Here is a 17,620-nt window from a genome sequence, read left to right as displayed (position 1 = left end):
GAGAAACCCTGTCTCAAAAAAAAAAAAAAAAGAAAAAAGAAAAAAAGAAAGAAAACTAAGAGACTAACTGTCTACAAGGAGGCCAAAAGAATGCCCGAGTCCTTGCTAAGAGGCTAAGACATCAAATGTGAGCTTTTCTCCAGATAACGGTTGCTCAACTAAGAATACGGCTGACTGTCCCCAGGAAGACCTGAAGAGCAGGTGAAAAGGGCTCACAGGCAGAAGCAAAGGCAACCGCCCCTGGGGACAAGACTCAGCAACCCAATCCTAATTCTCTTGAAGTCTACCCGCTCTGTGCCTGGCGCTCAGACTGGCTGCAGTGAGGCCCTGCCCACTGCTGCTGTTACCTGCTTCCCCTTCATCACATGCTTGGGCACGGGCACCCTGACCTCCAGGTCAGTGTAGTCTTGCGACCAGATGTAGTTCTCACGGATGGCACCGTTGTAACTGTCAGGATTTTTCTGGAACTGCTCCTGAATCCTGCAAAAGAACAAGAACACTGAGATGCACCAGAGAAATGCAGAGCAGCTTCACGGTGCTAGTGCTATGTCCTGAGGAAATCACACACACAGGATAACTTGCTTTCTACCTCTGCTAAAGTCTCTTTTGGGGCAATTTCCTTTGTGACACTCATACGTGGTCTCCAGGAAATCACAGTTCTACTTGTTGTCAGTTCTGAACCAGGCCTGTTAAGTAAACAAAGAGGTTGGTTAAGAAGACCCCTGGCTCATGAGCACTGGGTGTGTCTGATGAACTGCTAAGCAGAACTTGTCCTTTACAAATAGGCAAAAACAAACAAACAAAAACAAACCTCCATCCTGCAGCTGTTTGACTTAATCCTAACCCAACACTAAGCCTCTCTTTCCTCCTAGTAAGTAAATCAAAGCCACAAGGACTGCATTAAAACTGCACATCATTAGTAAGAGGTAAGCAATTCACTTAATGAGATGGCCTTAAAAAAACCTAGTCAACCAAATCCTGTTACATATCTCCATTACAAAACTAGCACAGGCTGTCTTAGTCAGGGCTTCTATTCCTGCACAGACATCATGACCAAGAAGCAAGGTGGGGAGGAAAGGGTTTATTCAGCTTATACTTCCACACTGCTGTTCATCACCGAAGGAAGTCAGGACTGGAACTCAAGCAGGTCAGGAAGCAGGAGCTGATGCAGAGGCCATGGAGGGATGTTCTTTACTGGCTTGCTTCCCCTGGCTTGCTCAGCCTGCTCTCTTATAGAACCAAGACTACCAGCCCAGAGATGGCACCACCCACAAGGGGCCTTTCCCCTCTTGATCACTAATTGAGAAAATGCCTTACAGCTGGATCTCATGGAGGCATTTCCCCAACTGAAGCTCCTTTCTCTGTGATAACTCCAGCTGTGTCAAGTTGACATAAAACTAGCCAGTACACAGGTACAAAAGGGCCTAGCCAGGAAGCAGATGTTGAAGATAAAATATAAAATCTGTCATAAAATTTAGCTATATTCAATCACATAAATGCCTTAAAGATGAGTTTAGACTCACAAGTCACTAAGTGAGTTGAGGATCTAATTCACAGATAAAAGCCTTTGTCTAGAGAAGGTAGCAGAATATTCTCAAGTAGGTGTGTGGCTCAGCAGTCATCTTCCATGTCTGCTCACACAGCAGCAGACAGCCTGAGCAGGCAGGGAGTTCCACATGCTGTAAAGTATGACTGTGCTTCTGCCCATTCCAGAAAGCACTAAGTTGCAAGGGTCTACAATTGCCCTTGACACAGAAACAAGACCAAGATTGGGGAAGGGTGAGTAAAGAGGACACTGTTTTCTCACTCAAGTTTTAAGGATGCCTTGGGGCTGGAGACATGGCTCCATGGTTAAAGAGCACTGGCTGCTCTTCCAGAGGTCCTAGGTTCAATTCCCAGCATCAACATGGCAGCTCACAACTGCCTATAACAACAGTTCCAAGGGATTCAACACCCTCACACAGATATATATGCAGGCAAACACCAATGCACATAACATAAAAATTTTAGAAATCACTTTTTAAAAAGAATACTTTTACCCATGGTATGTGTACTTTTGTGTCCTATATTTAAGAGACTGGGCCTCCAACATGGCCTGAAATCAATCTGAGGGCTAGATAAGAGAAGGCTGCTGAAGGAAATTTGTGTTCTACCAAATTATATCCTTGAGTCTTAACCCCTGAAGTCTCAAAAGTGATTCAGTTATAATCAGGTCAATTAAGGTGGGCCTTCGCCCACTATGACCACTGATCTTCGAGTGGAAACTTTGAACACACACTTATCTAGGAAAAGGATGTAAAGGCGACCATGAGAACAGGCAGAGATCAGAATGATGGAACAACAACTGTGGGCCAGAAGGATCCTTCTTCCATATAGCTTCAGGAGAGCCAGCCCACACCTCATCTCAGGTATATGTTGTTTAAGCTTTGATGTGACTGCACAAGCAAGATGGCTAAGAAATTCGCTTCCATCAGAGGCAATTTAAAACCTCAGCACTCAATACTGAGAAGATCAGGCACTGACCAATCAGAATGGACACAAACTAGACGAGTGTCTGAGGGGAGGCACTGTGCAGCACAGAGAACACAGGCACTGACAGCCACAGAGGATGCCTGGCCTGATGACTCGACAAAAGAGAGCAAGAGAAAGGCACCAAAACAAGGAAAACATACAGAACAGTCAAGTATTTCATTTAGACTAGTGGTATGAAAAAACCTTTCAACACAGCAAGAACAAAAAACCGAAGAGGTTGAAAGGGATATATAACTTGTACATATGGTATTGCCCCGGTTTTTATGAAGAGGAAATGAGCATACACGCATAAGCAGGTTTGATTTCTGTGATAAGAGAGGGTCTGACCTCTTTGCTTCCTTAGGTAATATGCAAATTCCCTACAATAAGCCAACATTTCAGCCAAGAGAATAGCAACTACTCAGACAAACACAGACAGGGCGGCAACAGACCCGCGGCCCCGGGATCCAGTGCACTGGCCCCAGCCCAGCCCCGAAAGGCCCCTGAAAGGGAGTACAAAGAAACAAGTGCAGCCAACGGTGCAGGCCGGCCAGCCACCAAGCTTCCACCGGGCTCTCCCATGGGAAACCCATTGGTAGTACAAGGCTCACACTGGTCATGGACACACATGAATATGGTGTGGTAGCTATGAAAATTAAACAACAACAACAACAACAACAACAGGGTAACAGTGGCGAGGTTGGTAAGTAGGGAGAAAGAGATCCCTCTCCACTGAGAGCTCTAGCAATATTACCATGTTAAAATAGACAAAACTATGAAGACAAGAGAGAGCTGGTACCACATCGTGGTTCATAGCCATGTTCTATGGAATCCAGCTTGCTCTTCTGACCACTGCAGTACATGGTGCCTTTACAAAGGCAAAACACTAGTGCACATAAAATAAATATTTTTAAAAGAATATGAAAATATAAATACCTTCCCACATGAAATTAAAACCAAAATGGCCCTAGCACTTGAAGGGATCAGAGACTAAGAACAAAGAAGCCTGTACTAGGAAAAAGGCCTTGGATAGCGGCTCTTACATACATATCAGCTCCTCATGCAAAGATCAGTATGGCATATGAACTCAATTCTTCAGGACAAAGGCTGCCAGTCTCTCTGCCTGACCCCTTACCAGGTCCTCAAGCTCTGCATGCCCATTAGGGGCTATTTATTGCCTGGGACCTGCTGGTCTATCTTTCCACTATGTCCTTCCAGCAGAGACCCCAAGTCCCCTAGCATGGGCCTCTCAGCAGGCAGGAAAATTGCTCCTAAAACAGCCCTAGCAGGTTGCTGGTTGCTTTTTATAGCACTCTGAATCCACATTCTCTTTAAATAAAGTTGATTATTTCCAGCCAACAGTATGTAAAAATGTGTCCTGTCAAGTGCAGGTGGCTCTGAGCCCCACCCAGCAAATCCAAGGCCACCCCTGCAGCTGTGGGCCTGCAGCAGGAGGTGGGGGGGGGGAGGGGGATGAGCAGCAGAGCTCCAGCATCAGGGTGGGAGTGAGCCAGTGAGTCAGCAAGCAAGTCTCACTGCAGCTCCCACTCTGTTCCTGATAGAGAGCTCCTGACAGAGAGAGTACAGGCTCCAAACTCTGGAGGGCATTATGGACCACAAGCTCTAACTCTCCTTGTAGACACAACAGTTTTCACTGCTAAACAGTTCCCACAGGCCTAGGCACCACAAAGTGGGGCAAGCCAGGGAACTAGAACCACCTGCAGTAAGTGAGTGTGGCTGGTAATGTCACGAGGAACCATCACTGTCTCGGGGAATAGGAACAAGACTCGAGCCTGGCCAGGAGCCCAACCTACTTTGTCAGCTTGAAGCCATCTCTTAAACCAAAAGGACCTCTCTCCTTCGGTTTGCCGTTTTTCAATGCTACAGGCTGAACTCTCACTGAACTAACCTCAAGCTTCTCCTTTAGTTTGTTTAAAAACAAACAAACAAACAAACAAAGGTTCAGACAAGTTGGGGTTTAGAACAGCTAGTAGAACATACTCTACTAGTAAGGTAAGTAAAGGTAAGTAAAGGAGACTAAATCCTTAACCCAGTGGTTTCTGTCCAAGATTGTATCCCAAACTCAATGGGTTATATGCACTGCCCTCATTTCTTTCCCAAGAAAGGATGAATACTGGAGGCGTTTGCTACATGATGGGAGGGAGCTGGGGGACTGGCTTCCCAAGGTCACAACAGAGCAGAAGTGGAGCTCGGAGCTGCTAGGCCATCCCTCTCCCTAAGTAGGCAGAGCCATTCTTTGCTCCTCTTGAGATTAATACTGACCACCCTATAAACAATTACCGTGATCCTGCATAATGTGATCAAAGGTCACTGACGCTATGCTTGGGTGACAATGCCCACATCCTTGCCAGTCTAAGTCAACCCAGATATGATGAATCATACCTCACCACACTCCTATGTACTGTCCATTTGGTCATCAGAAGAGGGACCATATATGTGCTATGGTCTGAAAAATCTATGTCCTCCCAAACTTCTTGTGTCCAGTCACCATGACAGCTTCAGAAAGTGGGGTTTAGAAAGGCTGGTGAAAGGGATGTAGCCCCGTGAATGAGATGACTAATGTCCTTATTAAAAGGCCCTTAAAGGGACCCTTTACTTTTTCACCATGTGAAGACATAGAAAAAATTGTGTTGAGGAGTATGCACATCAAACCCTGAACCTACCAATGATTGGATCGTAAACTTCTAGCATCTGAGACTCAGAAACAGGTTCTCGTTGTTATAAACCAACCAGTCTATGGCATTTTGTTATAGCGGCCTGAATAGGCTGAGACAAAGTGTATGCACACACACAATCCCTATGTGCATATGTGGGGCACATCTGTGGATGGACACACCACAGGTATTAAGCAGAAGGTAGCCATTCTCCACAACTTTGTTCCCCACCCCCTCTCTTTCCTCAACATCTTTCTGAGCTGTGACTTCAGCGAGGTATTAAAGATATTCAGTTAGTTATTAGAGTCCTCATTTCCCATTCTCCTTCTATAAAGGATCCTTCCTTCTCTTGTCAGCTCCTCCTTGGCACTGCTCAGTTTCAACCTAGGATTTACCTAAGTCCTTTCCAACTGGTGGAGATGCAGTCACTTTCCTTCTGGACTCTTTATTGCTGACCCTTTATAAAACAGCCATGGTTAGAAAAATGGCTCATTCGCTGCCGTGTTCTAGAGCCTCACACTCTCAGCCTGCCAGGCTCTAACCCTGCGTTAGGCCCTTCCCTTCTAGAGGACCTGCATTCAATTCCCAGCACCCAAAACTATCTATCACTCTAGTTCCAAGGAATCTGACCACTTCTTTAGCCTCCACAGGCATCCGGCACGCCAGTAGCACAGACATACTTGCAGGCAAAACACACATAACACATAAAATAAAAACAAATTTTACAAAGGAAGAAAAAAAGAGTCTGTTCTGGGCTCCTTTTCAGATGTTTCAGAAAAATGGACTATTCTTAGCAATAGGAATAGTTTAGGTTTGACCACTGTATTTATTAAGTTTACAGCAAGTCAAAGTAAAGGAAAAATGAAAGAAATGGATAGATAGATAGATAGGTAGGTAGGTAGACAAAACACAAAAACCCCTCAAATCAGATTCTCGAACACTCAGCAGAAATTAACTGGGCACTCAGACACCTAGCAGAAATTAAAGGCAGCCACCTGAAGTTCCCAATAGAGTCTTGGGCAGAGCAGAGAGAGGCTTCCAAGTAAAAGACCAAATAGTAACAGGAAAATACTGCCATCAAGTCGGAGGCTTACAAATACCCAGCAGAAAGTCACAGAGAAAGCCCCACCAAAGCAGCCTGATGGAGCGCCCCATCAAGAATAGCATGCAGAGCAGAGTGCCCTTTTGGTGAGGTTTCCAAGTAAAAGAACAAACAGCAATCCAATAGAAACTGACTGAGGAAGCTGAGGTAGAGTCCTAACTGGCTGACTGTCCAGCTGCTCCCCTCCACAGGAGGCACCTGCACGTCATGGAATAAAGAACAGAAACACTGGCCAGTTGGCAACAGGTCACCGTTTGGATATTCATGAGACCTCATTTTTCTCTCTGTCTCAGCGTTAGGGGAGCCAGTCAGTAAGGGTCTTCTGGGAGGACACCAGACATAAAAATATTGGGTCTGAATCAGAGGGTAGCAACACCATTTCCAAAACCAGTTTCTTGTGTGCTCAAACACCACGTGACAAGTTCTAATATAATGTATGTTGCATTCTCTGAAAGCTATTAAGCTTCCAAATCATCAGCACTCTTAGAGACAGAGCATAACTCATTCTAAAACTCACTAATAAATGCTCTGTAGGAACTACAATGAATAAGGTCTAGATACTAAAGAAGGTGAAGCAAGCAAACCCTCCTCTGTGACCAGTGATGAAAGCAACATGTCTGCACCATTCTCCCAAAGCTATACACGGGCGGGCAGGCAGGCAGGCAGGCGGCTGATAAGACTCGGCCAGTGCACGGACCAGCCCAGAACACCTGCCAAATGTCTGTGAGCTGAATGGATGCCACATGCTGACTGAGAGAGCCGCCTCACCTGGCAGGCATTCCTGTTTCCAAATACAAAGCATTAAGTTAACTCCAACTTGCATGTCTCAGGAAAGATGAGAAGCAGGAGAGGGAGGAACAGAAGCATGGTCACTAAAACCAAGGACACAGCAGCCAGGCCAGGACCTGGGACTGAATGGAACAAGTGTGTGTGTGTGTGTGTGTGTGTGTGTGTGTGTGTGTGTGTGACAGAGAGAGACAGAGACAGAGAGAAACAGACAGAGAGGGACAGAAAGATGGAACTGGTGTGTCAAAGCTGTCAAGTCCAACCTTAAGAGAGAATGCTTATCCATTTCTCAGGTGACCGCCCTACTTGGCGCTCTCTAGCAATATGGAGTAATGCTACAAAACCCACAGCGTTCATGCCTCATACTACTAGACTGTAAAATCTTACAGGTGACAATAAGAGAAAGCAGTTTCTCAGTGTAATCTTAATTCATATTTACCAGCACAACGGCTCTACATTCATGCTTCCTAGCCAATAACCTTCTCTAAAATTCTGGTTACATCTCTGCTGTTTTTGTTTGCCATTTCCTTGCTTAATACAGCTCTACATATTTTGATAAGGCTTCAAAGTTTATAAACACCGTTTCCTCCTTTGTAAGTCACATTCATATTACAAAGTGTAAACACAACTCTTCCTTTTACTATAATCAAATTCGTTTAATATAATAATTATCATATAATACATCATTACATAATGTTAGTATAACAAAATTAAATAACGCCATCATACATGTACACCTGCATTCACATACACACAGGAACATGCATATGTGTAGATACACATCATGGACACATTGTTTACAAATGAATTTTGCCTTTGTTGACCTGTGATGTATCTTTAGTTTGGCTAAGCTCATTTTATAGCTAGAGTTAAAAACAAACAAAAACAAAAATAAAAACAAACAAAAAAACCTTCATGAGCATATATTTATCTTAAAATAAATCAAGCAACATGCATGCAATCACTCACAATGTGATGGTTTGCATATGATATATATAGCACAAATAATTTAGTAATACGTATATGCAAATTTGGAGAATATATTTCATATCATACATTAGTTGATTAGTCAATATCAACAAAATTAATGCTTATTACAAACCTATTTTAATTAATTAAAAATAAAAACAGTATAGTGACAATTGATCTTAAATTATATTAATTTAACAAAAGAAAGAGGCTCTTCATTTTTTAAGATGCATATAAATATATTTTTTAACTATTAGACAATCAATTCCCCCCAAATACTGACTCTATATGAGCAAATTAGTCTGTGATACAACTTTTTCCTATGCATATAAAATCAGAAACATTTAAACTACTTTTCTACTTCAGTTCCCTCAAAAATGAAAAAAAAAAAAAAAAAGTCCAAAAAGAGAAATGATTAGACCAAACTACCATCACCATTCAAGCCTATGGTGCACCCCATGTCATTTCTCAGAAATAGCCTCGGAAGTGGGTTAGCACAATGGTTTAGTCAGGATAGGTGTTTGCCTTATGAGCCTGATCACCTGAGTCAAATCCCCAGAACCCACATAAGGATGGAAAGAAAGAAACCTGTCTCCACAAATTGTCTCTGACATTCCTATAGGCCCCTCCCCGACAGGAGACACACAATAATAATGAATATAGTTTTTCAAATGTGGAACTGGAGCTGGTTCTCAGCAGATGGTTAAGAACACTGGCTGTTCTTCCAGATAACCTGGATTTGCTTCCCAGGATACACAGGACAGTATCTGTAACTCCAGTCCCAAGGGATCCAACACCCTCTTCTGTCTTCCAAGTTACATTTCTCAACTGTGACTTCAGTCACAGCCATAGTAGGAAAGTGTGAAAACCAATCACACAGAACTACAATTCCTGTCACACTGTGGTAGGCACACAAGCAATGTACAGTCATGCAAGCAGGCAAAACATTCATACAAATAAATTATCTTTACATTTTTAAAATGACATTAAGAGCAGAAAACACAAAAGGTTCAGGTATCTGCAGTCTACCCCTAAACATAAGAAGGAAACTGCAACTGGAATCCAAGCACCTTCAGCGACCAACACCCCCTAGCTCCATCCCAAGCATTCTTCCCAGCGCAGAATAAAGCCTGTTCTCAAAGTCTCCACCCTAGACAACACACACTTTCCATAGAGCCACCAACACTACAGTGGGTAGCACCCTCCCACAGCTGGGAATTCTCCCTCTCAAACCATAACCTTTTGGGTTTCACTAATTCTGCACTATTCTCCACCCAGTCTTAATCCAGACCTCAGTCTCAGTGTAATAGTTATGGCAAGAAGACTAAAGTCTTACGACACTACTGGAAAATGCATACTCTAGAATAATGTTTTGTATAACACCTATCCAGTGGCACAGAACAGAACAAATGAAGTGAAAGTATGAAGACACACCACAGAAATAACAAACTGTTTCTCAAACCTGCCACCGCAAGTATGTATGTATCTGGGCTCTCTGAAACATGCGTTTCTCACCATAACTGCAGATCACAGACATAGCAGGAAAGTACAAGAACTGCCAAACAGAACTGCAGTTCCTGCTAACCATGGCAGTGTGCAGGGTAAAGGACACACCAGAGATCATCTCCTGGTCAGTGGCGAGATAAACAGCAACTACAAACAGTAAGCCAAAGTCCTAGAGCATGAAAGAACACAGTGAGCAAGTGACCCCAGGCCACTGCACAAGATACAGGAAACTGAGACTCATATCCACAACAACTATGAAAGAGAAGACACTGGATCCTGCTGGTCACCAACCTGCCAGTGGCAACCTACTCTGCAAAGGCACTTTGTCCATGCTATGTTGATCTGCTCAGTTGCACTTTCCACAGTACCACCTGTGAGCATGTGTGCAGCAACCTCTCATCCCTTCTAAGAAAGCCTTGTATTTTCTCTACAAAAAACTGCAGGAACTTAAGTGGAGAGATAGTGTTTGAGGTTGAGAAGGCACAAGAATTTCAGATAAAAGCAGTACCATTTAGGGCTTACGAACACAAACTTGAGTCAAAATCCCAGCCCTGCCACTGGCCAACAGTCTGATCTTGTACTATTTATCCCAGGCTCTCTAGGTCTAGGTTCATCAGTAAAATAGCAGAAAACAACAAACATCTTCACTGCAAAAGCAGCACAGGGCTCACATGCATCTAACATTCTGCACACTTTCCTGAGGTCTAAACCAGTCCAGCCACCATCAAGCTGACATATGAGAGACTAGACTACTCAAATCTAAATCTAAGCAGATGCCCTGACCTCTTAGCTTCATGGTGACAAGGCTTTCCTGTAACTGTTTTGGAATTTTGATCTGAGTTGCTGTTGAAAGCTCAACTTAGGAAGAAACTGGCCACCTCAAGAGCAACCAATACACGGCCTGGTGACAAGGCATCACAGGAGCATTCAAGTCAGCTAGCTTAATGCTCTGCAAACAGTACTTTTCCATTTCATTAGTTACAGGCTGCCAGGAAATCTTAGCACCGGGGTAGAATGTAGACAGGCTGAAGAAACAGTCCTACTATTTATAAAGCCCCAAGTTAGCCAATTTGGTTGTCTTTTGCATATAAATGGGGTAAGATCCTCCAGCAGCCTGTACCCACAGGACTGGAATGCTGGTGAGAAAGCCCAAAGCCCAGACCACAGGGTTCTTCAAACACCTGGGTTGTGACTATGCCTGTCTTGTTGGTTTACATCTGACATTATAAGGTTCTGGACAGATTGCCTAACTCACTGTGAGCTTAACAGTCACCTGTGATCATATCCCTAAAAACAGAACTTCAGAGGAGGAGGATCACTGATCCATGGAGATTGTTGATTAATACACAAATCAGTATCCCTGTACTATTATTATCTTTTCAATGAGCAAGGTGGTGGTCATGCACACCTTTAATCCCAGCACTCAGGAGGCAGAGACAAGTGATCTCAAGAGACAAGTTTGCAGTCACCCTGGTCTACAGATCAGAGGACAGACAGGACTACACAGAAAAACTGTGTCTCAAAAATACAAAACAAACACACACAAAAAATTATGTAATTCAACTGAAAATCAAGCAAGTAAAACAACAATGTTTCAGAAACCCAGCCGGGCTTTATGATGGTTTTTTTGAGAATTCTTTGTAGAGAATTCCATGGAATCTTTCAATAAACAGGCAGTAATGAAACAAATGTCAGAAAGTCAGCTTTGACAAGAATGTTTACTTACACTGCTGACAAAAAGCAATTAGTTCTTGGCTTAGAAAGAGCCTTTAACAAGGAGTCAGTTTGCTGTAGGGCTATTTCATTCCCTGAGAACAGACCTGTTGTGAGTTAATCTGAAAGTCCATCTGTTAATGCCCATGTGGGATGACAGTCCCAGCAAGTTCAACAGCCATGACCTTAACCTGCCAGAGACAAAGCAAAAAACTCCAAAAAATAACAAAAACAAAAAAAAACATGAACAGGCTTCTTTAACTGGTAGAAGAGGCTCTAAGTAAGTGCTTTCTCTAGAGCCTCCACACATTTGCATCTGCTATGATTTTAATATGCCCTCTAAAATTCAGAGTGGCCATTTAATAGTTGGTATGATGCTACAAAAGGTGATTAAGCCATTAAGGCTCCTCACTAATAAATGACATCAAGGTCCTTATGAAACATGCTTCTCCCAATATGCAACCCAACTGCCCTTCTGTCCTTTCCACTGTGTGGTACATGGCTTTTCCTCTCCAAAGAGGCATCAGTGAGGTGCCATGTTGGATGCAGGAAGTAACCCTCACCAAATACCCAACTTAGCAGTGTCTTGATCTTGGAACTTCCAAAACAGTATCAAATAAAATGTGTTCTCTATAAATCATCCTCTCTCTGGTAACCACAGCAGCCACTGATCTTTGATACTATACTACTAAGGTCACAGAGAAAACTGCCGATAGATGAAATCAACGTGAAGAGCTAAGGTAGGATGTACTGGCTGGTTTTGTGTGTCAACTTGACACAGGCTGGAGTTATCACAGAGAAAGGAGCCTCCCTTGAGGAAATGCCTCCATGAGATCCAGCTGTAAGACATTTTCTCAATTAGTGACCAAGGAGTTGGGGAGCGCCCACTGTGGGTGGTGCCATCCCTGGGCTGGTAGTCCTGGGTTCTATAAGAAAGCAAGCAGAAGCTGGGCAGTGGTGGCGCACGCCTTTAATCCCAGCACTCGGGAGGCAGAGGCAGGCAGATTTTTGAGTTTGATGCCAGCCTGGTCTACAGAGTGAGTTCCAGGACAGCCAGGGATATACAGAGAAACCATATCTCGAAAAACAAAAAAAGAAAAAAAGGAAGAAAGCTGAGCAAGCCAGGGGAAGCAAGCCAGTAAGCAGCACCCCTCCATGGCCTCTTCATCAGCTCCTGCTTTCTGACCTGCTTGAGTTCCAGACCTGACTTCCTTTGGTGATGAATAGCAATGTGGAAGTGTAAGCTGAATAAACCTCCCCAACTTGTTTCTTTTTTTTTTTTTTTTTTTTTTTTTGGTTTTTCGAGACAGGGTTTCTCTGTGTAGTCCTGGCTGTCCTGGAACTCACTCTGTAGACCAGGCTGGCCTCGAACTCAGAAATCCGCCTGCCTCTGCCTCCCAAGTGCTGGGATTAAAGGCGTGCGCCACCACGCCCGGCCCAACTTGTTTCTTGATCATGTTGTTTGTGCAGGAATAGAAACCCTAAGACAGAGTTCAAGGCCAGCCTGAACCACACTACACCCTCTCTCACAATTTCAGGAGCCTAGTTAGAGGAAGATAGAAACTGGGGTTAATTCCTACTTTGCAGCACAGTGGACATGAGCAGCAATAAGACCTCACAGAGCCTGGAGCCTCTTCCCATAAATCTATATAGTCACTCCCTAGGACTAGATGACCTTGCCTACCACCCCAGAGAGAAATGAAGAGCAAATGCTAACCCAACTAGAGGCTCTCCACAGGGCCCAAAATACCTTCAAAGGCACTGGAGAAGAGTGGGTGTGATAGCTCTGCCTTACGCTTTAATTCATGGGTGTCAAGGCCATTTCCCAATGCTGCTAGCACTAGCCCAACACCTTGGCCTCCTTGCACAGCAAGACATTACCGTCAGGGAAAAGCAGATCCTACTGACATTAAGAACTGTCTTCACAGTTAAGATACAGTCCAAGACTGACATATCCTGAGTCTACATTCTACATCAGCCCAGCTATACACGCCTACTCTCCACAACTGACAGCACACATCTGAAGCCCTGCCTCTCATTAAGTAGAGAAACTAGAGGCACTATCCACTTGTTACTCTATCCTACCAGGCTTGTACCAGAATAACAGAAAAGCAATCTGTAGGTCTTTCTCTTTTAAAAAATATGTCCACTCTTTTCAGAAGAAATCACAATGAAGTCTGGCTGAGATCTGAGCTTGGGCAAGGGGGGAATGGTAAAAGCCTCACAGAGAAGAAAGGTCAAAGGATGACACAATCACCTGAAGAACCTCATGGCATAAGGACAACTAACCTGAAAGTCAGACTGTAGCAAAACTGTGTGGCTTCAGTCTCAAGAGTAGATGTGTTCTCCAAGAGGAGAGTGCAGCAAGAAGGAAGACAAAGGCTGATTATACACATAACTCCACAACACCCACGCTCAAGGGTGGGAAGAAGACAAGGCTAAGGAAGGCTGAAAAGTCACTGCTGGTAGGAAGAGAGCTGAGTGCACAGAAGCCAAGCACACATGTTAACAAGAGCTGACAGCATCAAAATTGGAAGAACGGAGAAAAGCCACTGAGGACTGAGGAGATGGCTCAGTTCATAGAGTGCTTGCCATACAGAGAGGGGGACCCGAGCTCAAATGCCTGAGGCGTACTGGCCAGCCAGTGACAAGTCCTGTCTCAAACAGTAAAGTGAAGTTAGTCAGAGGTTTCAATATGCACACGTTTCTCTCTCTCTCTCTCTCTCTCTCTCTCTCTCTCTCTCATAAAGTAATTTGAAAAGTTTTTAAAGGGCATATACTCTCACATCAAGAAACATAAGCATGGCTTGTGAGAGAATCACTTAAAATAAAAACAAAGAGAAACACAGGAAGTAAACGTGATTAATAACCATGATGGAAACAGACAGGAGAAGGCATGGGATATGGGAGACAGACCATACAGACCATACAGACCATACAGACCATACAGACCATACAGACCATACTGACCATACTGACCATACAGACCATACTGACCATACTGACCATACAGACCATACAGACCATACTGACCATACAGACCATACTGACCATACTGACCATACAGACCATACTGACCATACAGACCATACTGACCATACAGACCATACAGACCATACAGACACACTAAAAACAAGGAAATGGGAAAGGGGACATTTAAAAAGTCAGAGGAAAACATAAATGGAAGCTATGGGCTTAAGTCATTCATGCTTAGTCAGATATGATCCCTAGGTTCAATAGACTCCTTTTAACCAACAATGCTGCCACACCTGGATATCTACATACAGAAAGCGATGTACTCCTAGCAACATCCTGAATCACATTCTAAATTAACTCAAAGTGTATCATAGACCAAATTAGAAGTCAAACTATAAATTTTTTAAAATATTTCTGCTGGGTAAAGATTAGATGTGGCAACAAAAAAAAAAAAAAAATGCAGTCCATAAAAGAAGAAAGTGCCATTCTATACCCCATCAAAAGTCTTCTGTTTGGGCCCGAGTTTGGCTAAGAGGTTACAGGAAGTAGGGGCTGCTCTTCCAGAGGACCCCGGTTTGATTCGAAGCACGCACACAGCAGCTCACAACCACCCGTAAGTCTAGTTCCAGGGGATCCAACACCCTCTTCTGGCCATCATGATCAACAAGCATGCACTTGATGCACAGACATGCATGAAGGCAAAACATGCATGGACATAAAATAAAAAATAAAGCCTTCTAATTTTCTAAAGTCAATGTGGTGGCTGGGGTATAGCATGTTTCACACTTTCCAGATCTTGGGTTTTTGGGTTTGAGCCCCACCTCTCCTAGCCTTAAATACAAAAAAGCAACTTTAAAAGATCAAAAAGACAATTCAAAGACTGAAAAACTATCTGCAGGTTACATATCTAATAAAGTATACAGGAACTCTCAAAACTTACTAAAAAAAATGAACAACTCAATTTTTAAAATTAGGCAAGTGATCTGAAGTGACACTTCACCAAAGAAGGCAGAAAAAACTGTACCATCATTGCTTATTAGGGAAATGCAAGTCAAACCACATGACATGCCAGCATACACTTATGAGAAAGTCTAAAATTAAAAAAAAAAAAAAAGAAGAAGAAGAAGAACATCAAATGTTGATCACATCAGGATGGGGAAGCACTGCATCTCTGACACACAGTGGACAGTAACACAGCACAGTGCAGCTAACGCTGTGGACAAAACCCTTTATTCCTAGATTGTAACAAAGTGTGTGTGTCCCCGCTGGAACTTACAGACAAATGTTCCGAGGCGGCTTCATTTGTAATAGGCAAGCAAACAGCACTGTGTTAGTCAAACTTCCCCCACTTTAGACAAACAATGTAAGAGGAGATAGTTATTTTGGCTTCTGGTTGCAGAGGATTTACACAGTTCATACCTGGCAACCTGTATTGTTTCTGGCATGGTTGAAGGCTTGGTAAGGCACAACTACTCACCTCATGGCAGCCAAGACGCAAGTGTGTCAAAAAGAAACCCTGATGTCTCCAAAAGCAATCCCAGAGATCCACTTCCTCCAGTGAGACCTCATCTTCCAGTCCCACCACCTACCACAGACTGCTCACATTGCCAGTTCATCAATAGATTTAGGTCAAAGCCCCATGGAAACGTACTGGTAGATATGCCTGCTAGTCGGCTTCACTACTCTTCTAGGTGGCTTTCAATCCAAACAAACTTACAAGATCAAGATCAGCCATCACAAAAAAATGGGGCTGCTCTTGCCTAGGGCCTCAGTTGGGTTCTGACTTAACTCCAGCTCCAGGGAAGTTGGTGGATTTTTATGGTGTTCATAGGCACCTGCACCTACACCTACAAACCTACATGTGCATATTCATTCTCTCTCTCTCTCTCTCTCTCTCTCTCTCTCTCTCTCACACACAAACCTACATGTGCATATTCATTCTCTCTCTCTCTCTCTCTCACACACACACACACACACACACACACAAAACCATGAAAGGCAGTCTTGTTCCCAGTTGAGCCAGTGACCTTGAAGGGACAGTAGGCATTTCACCTGTTCCTGGGCACGAGGCCACAGCCCTCCATAGATTTGTGGCCATCAGTCACATAAGGGCAATGCCCCAAGCCCCTCCACATGTAGAGGACGTGACAGGTTGTGTAGGCTCAAGACAGATCTCCATTTTGAATGAAGTAGCTAAAGACTTGGAGACTTAGCCAATAAGCTCTCCTTCCCAGACACTCCTCCCTGCAAAAGGTATTGAACCTCAGGCCCGCCCGAACAGGAGGGTGTGGTTTTACTCATCCACTTTCTGCCATGACAATAAATGCCTTAAAACCATGGACTACCTCTTTTCATCAGGATCCGTCATAGGGAGCTGTGGAGGCCTTTGCCTGTAGAGCCACTGTCTGATCCCCTGTAGAAGGCCTCTCTTCGATCACCTTGGCCACCACCCAGAACTCCCACTGAGGGACCAGCCAAAGCTCCTCCCTTTCCCCTCTCGGCTCTGGGCCAGATCCAGCCCACAGGCCCCCACTCCGTTCTCAGCTCTTCCAATGCTTCCAGCAATGCCTGGGTGTCCAAGAGCCTGAAAACCAGACAGGCTGGCCTCCTTGCAGGCCTGGGGACCCCCAAGCCAGCTCCGGCTGTCCTGTGCCTCAGACTGTGTTTCCCCACTCCAGAAGCGCAGCTGACTTACAGTGTCCCGCCTCCCTGATCAGCTGAGCCCTGTGGCGGAGCAGATGCGGGACCACACTAACCCTACACACACACAAAACAAAATACAGCTCAGGGATGAAAAGCACTTGCTACTCTTTCCAAGAAACTGAGTCTGGCTCCCAGCCACATGGTGCTTACAACTGTCTGTAACTCCATCTTCTGTCCTCCTCAGCCACTAGGCACTCATGTGCTGAACATAACATGCATGTAAGCAAACACTGCCACACATAAAAACAAATCAATGAAAATAATAAAATAGAGAAAAGAGTATCCATCACGAACCTAAATACCTATAAGTAGATTGATGGGGGGAAAGACAAAATAAAAACAAATGAATTATTGATATCTATCTATATGTGTGTATGTACATCTGTATGGGAGTATCTATGCATGTGCACACGTGTATACACACACACACACACACACACACACACACACACACACAGAGTTGATTCTCAAAATTATGTTGAAAGAAATCAGACAGCCAGGCAGTGGTGGCGCACATCTTTAATCCCAGCACTCGGGAGGCAGAGGCAGGCAGATTTCAGAGTTCGAGGCCAGCCTGATCTACAAAGTGAGTTCCAGGACAGCCAGGGCTACACAGAGAAACCCTGTCTCGAAAAAAACAAAAACAAAAACAAACAAAAAAAAAAGGAATCAGAGTGAT

At 44.0% G+C, this 17,620-nt stretch overlaps 1 protein-coding gene across 2 annotated transcripts in view; it reads right to left on the bottom strand.

The window, feature by feature from the left end:
* The window catches only part of Nudcd3 (NudC domain containing 3), an 88,212-nt gene that overhangs the window by 37,887 nt on the left and 32,705 nt on the right, over positions 1–17,620 (bottom strand). For both annotated transcript variants that reach the window (XM_085829122.1, XM_021176702.3), the window contains exon 3: positions 348–480. In XM_085829122.1, the coding sequence (XP_085685248.1) occupies positions 348–480 (133 nt within the window). The remainder of the gene's footprint in view (positions 1–347; positions 481–17,620) is intronic.

Source organism: Mus caroli, unplaced genomic scaffold (assembly GCF_978045245.1).
Source record: "Mus caroli unplaced genomic scaffold, Mus_caroli_1 scaffold_13, whole genome shotgun sequence".
NCBI classification, from domain to species: Eukaryota; Metazoa; Chordata; class Mammalia; order Rodentia; family Muridae; genus Mus; species Mus caroli.
The sequence above is the reverse complement of the archived record's forward strand: the minus strand, read 5'-3'. Positions and strand labels throughout refer to the sequence as shown.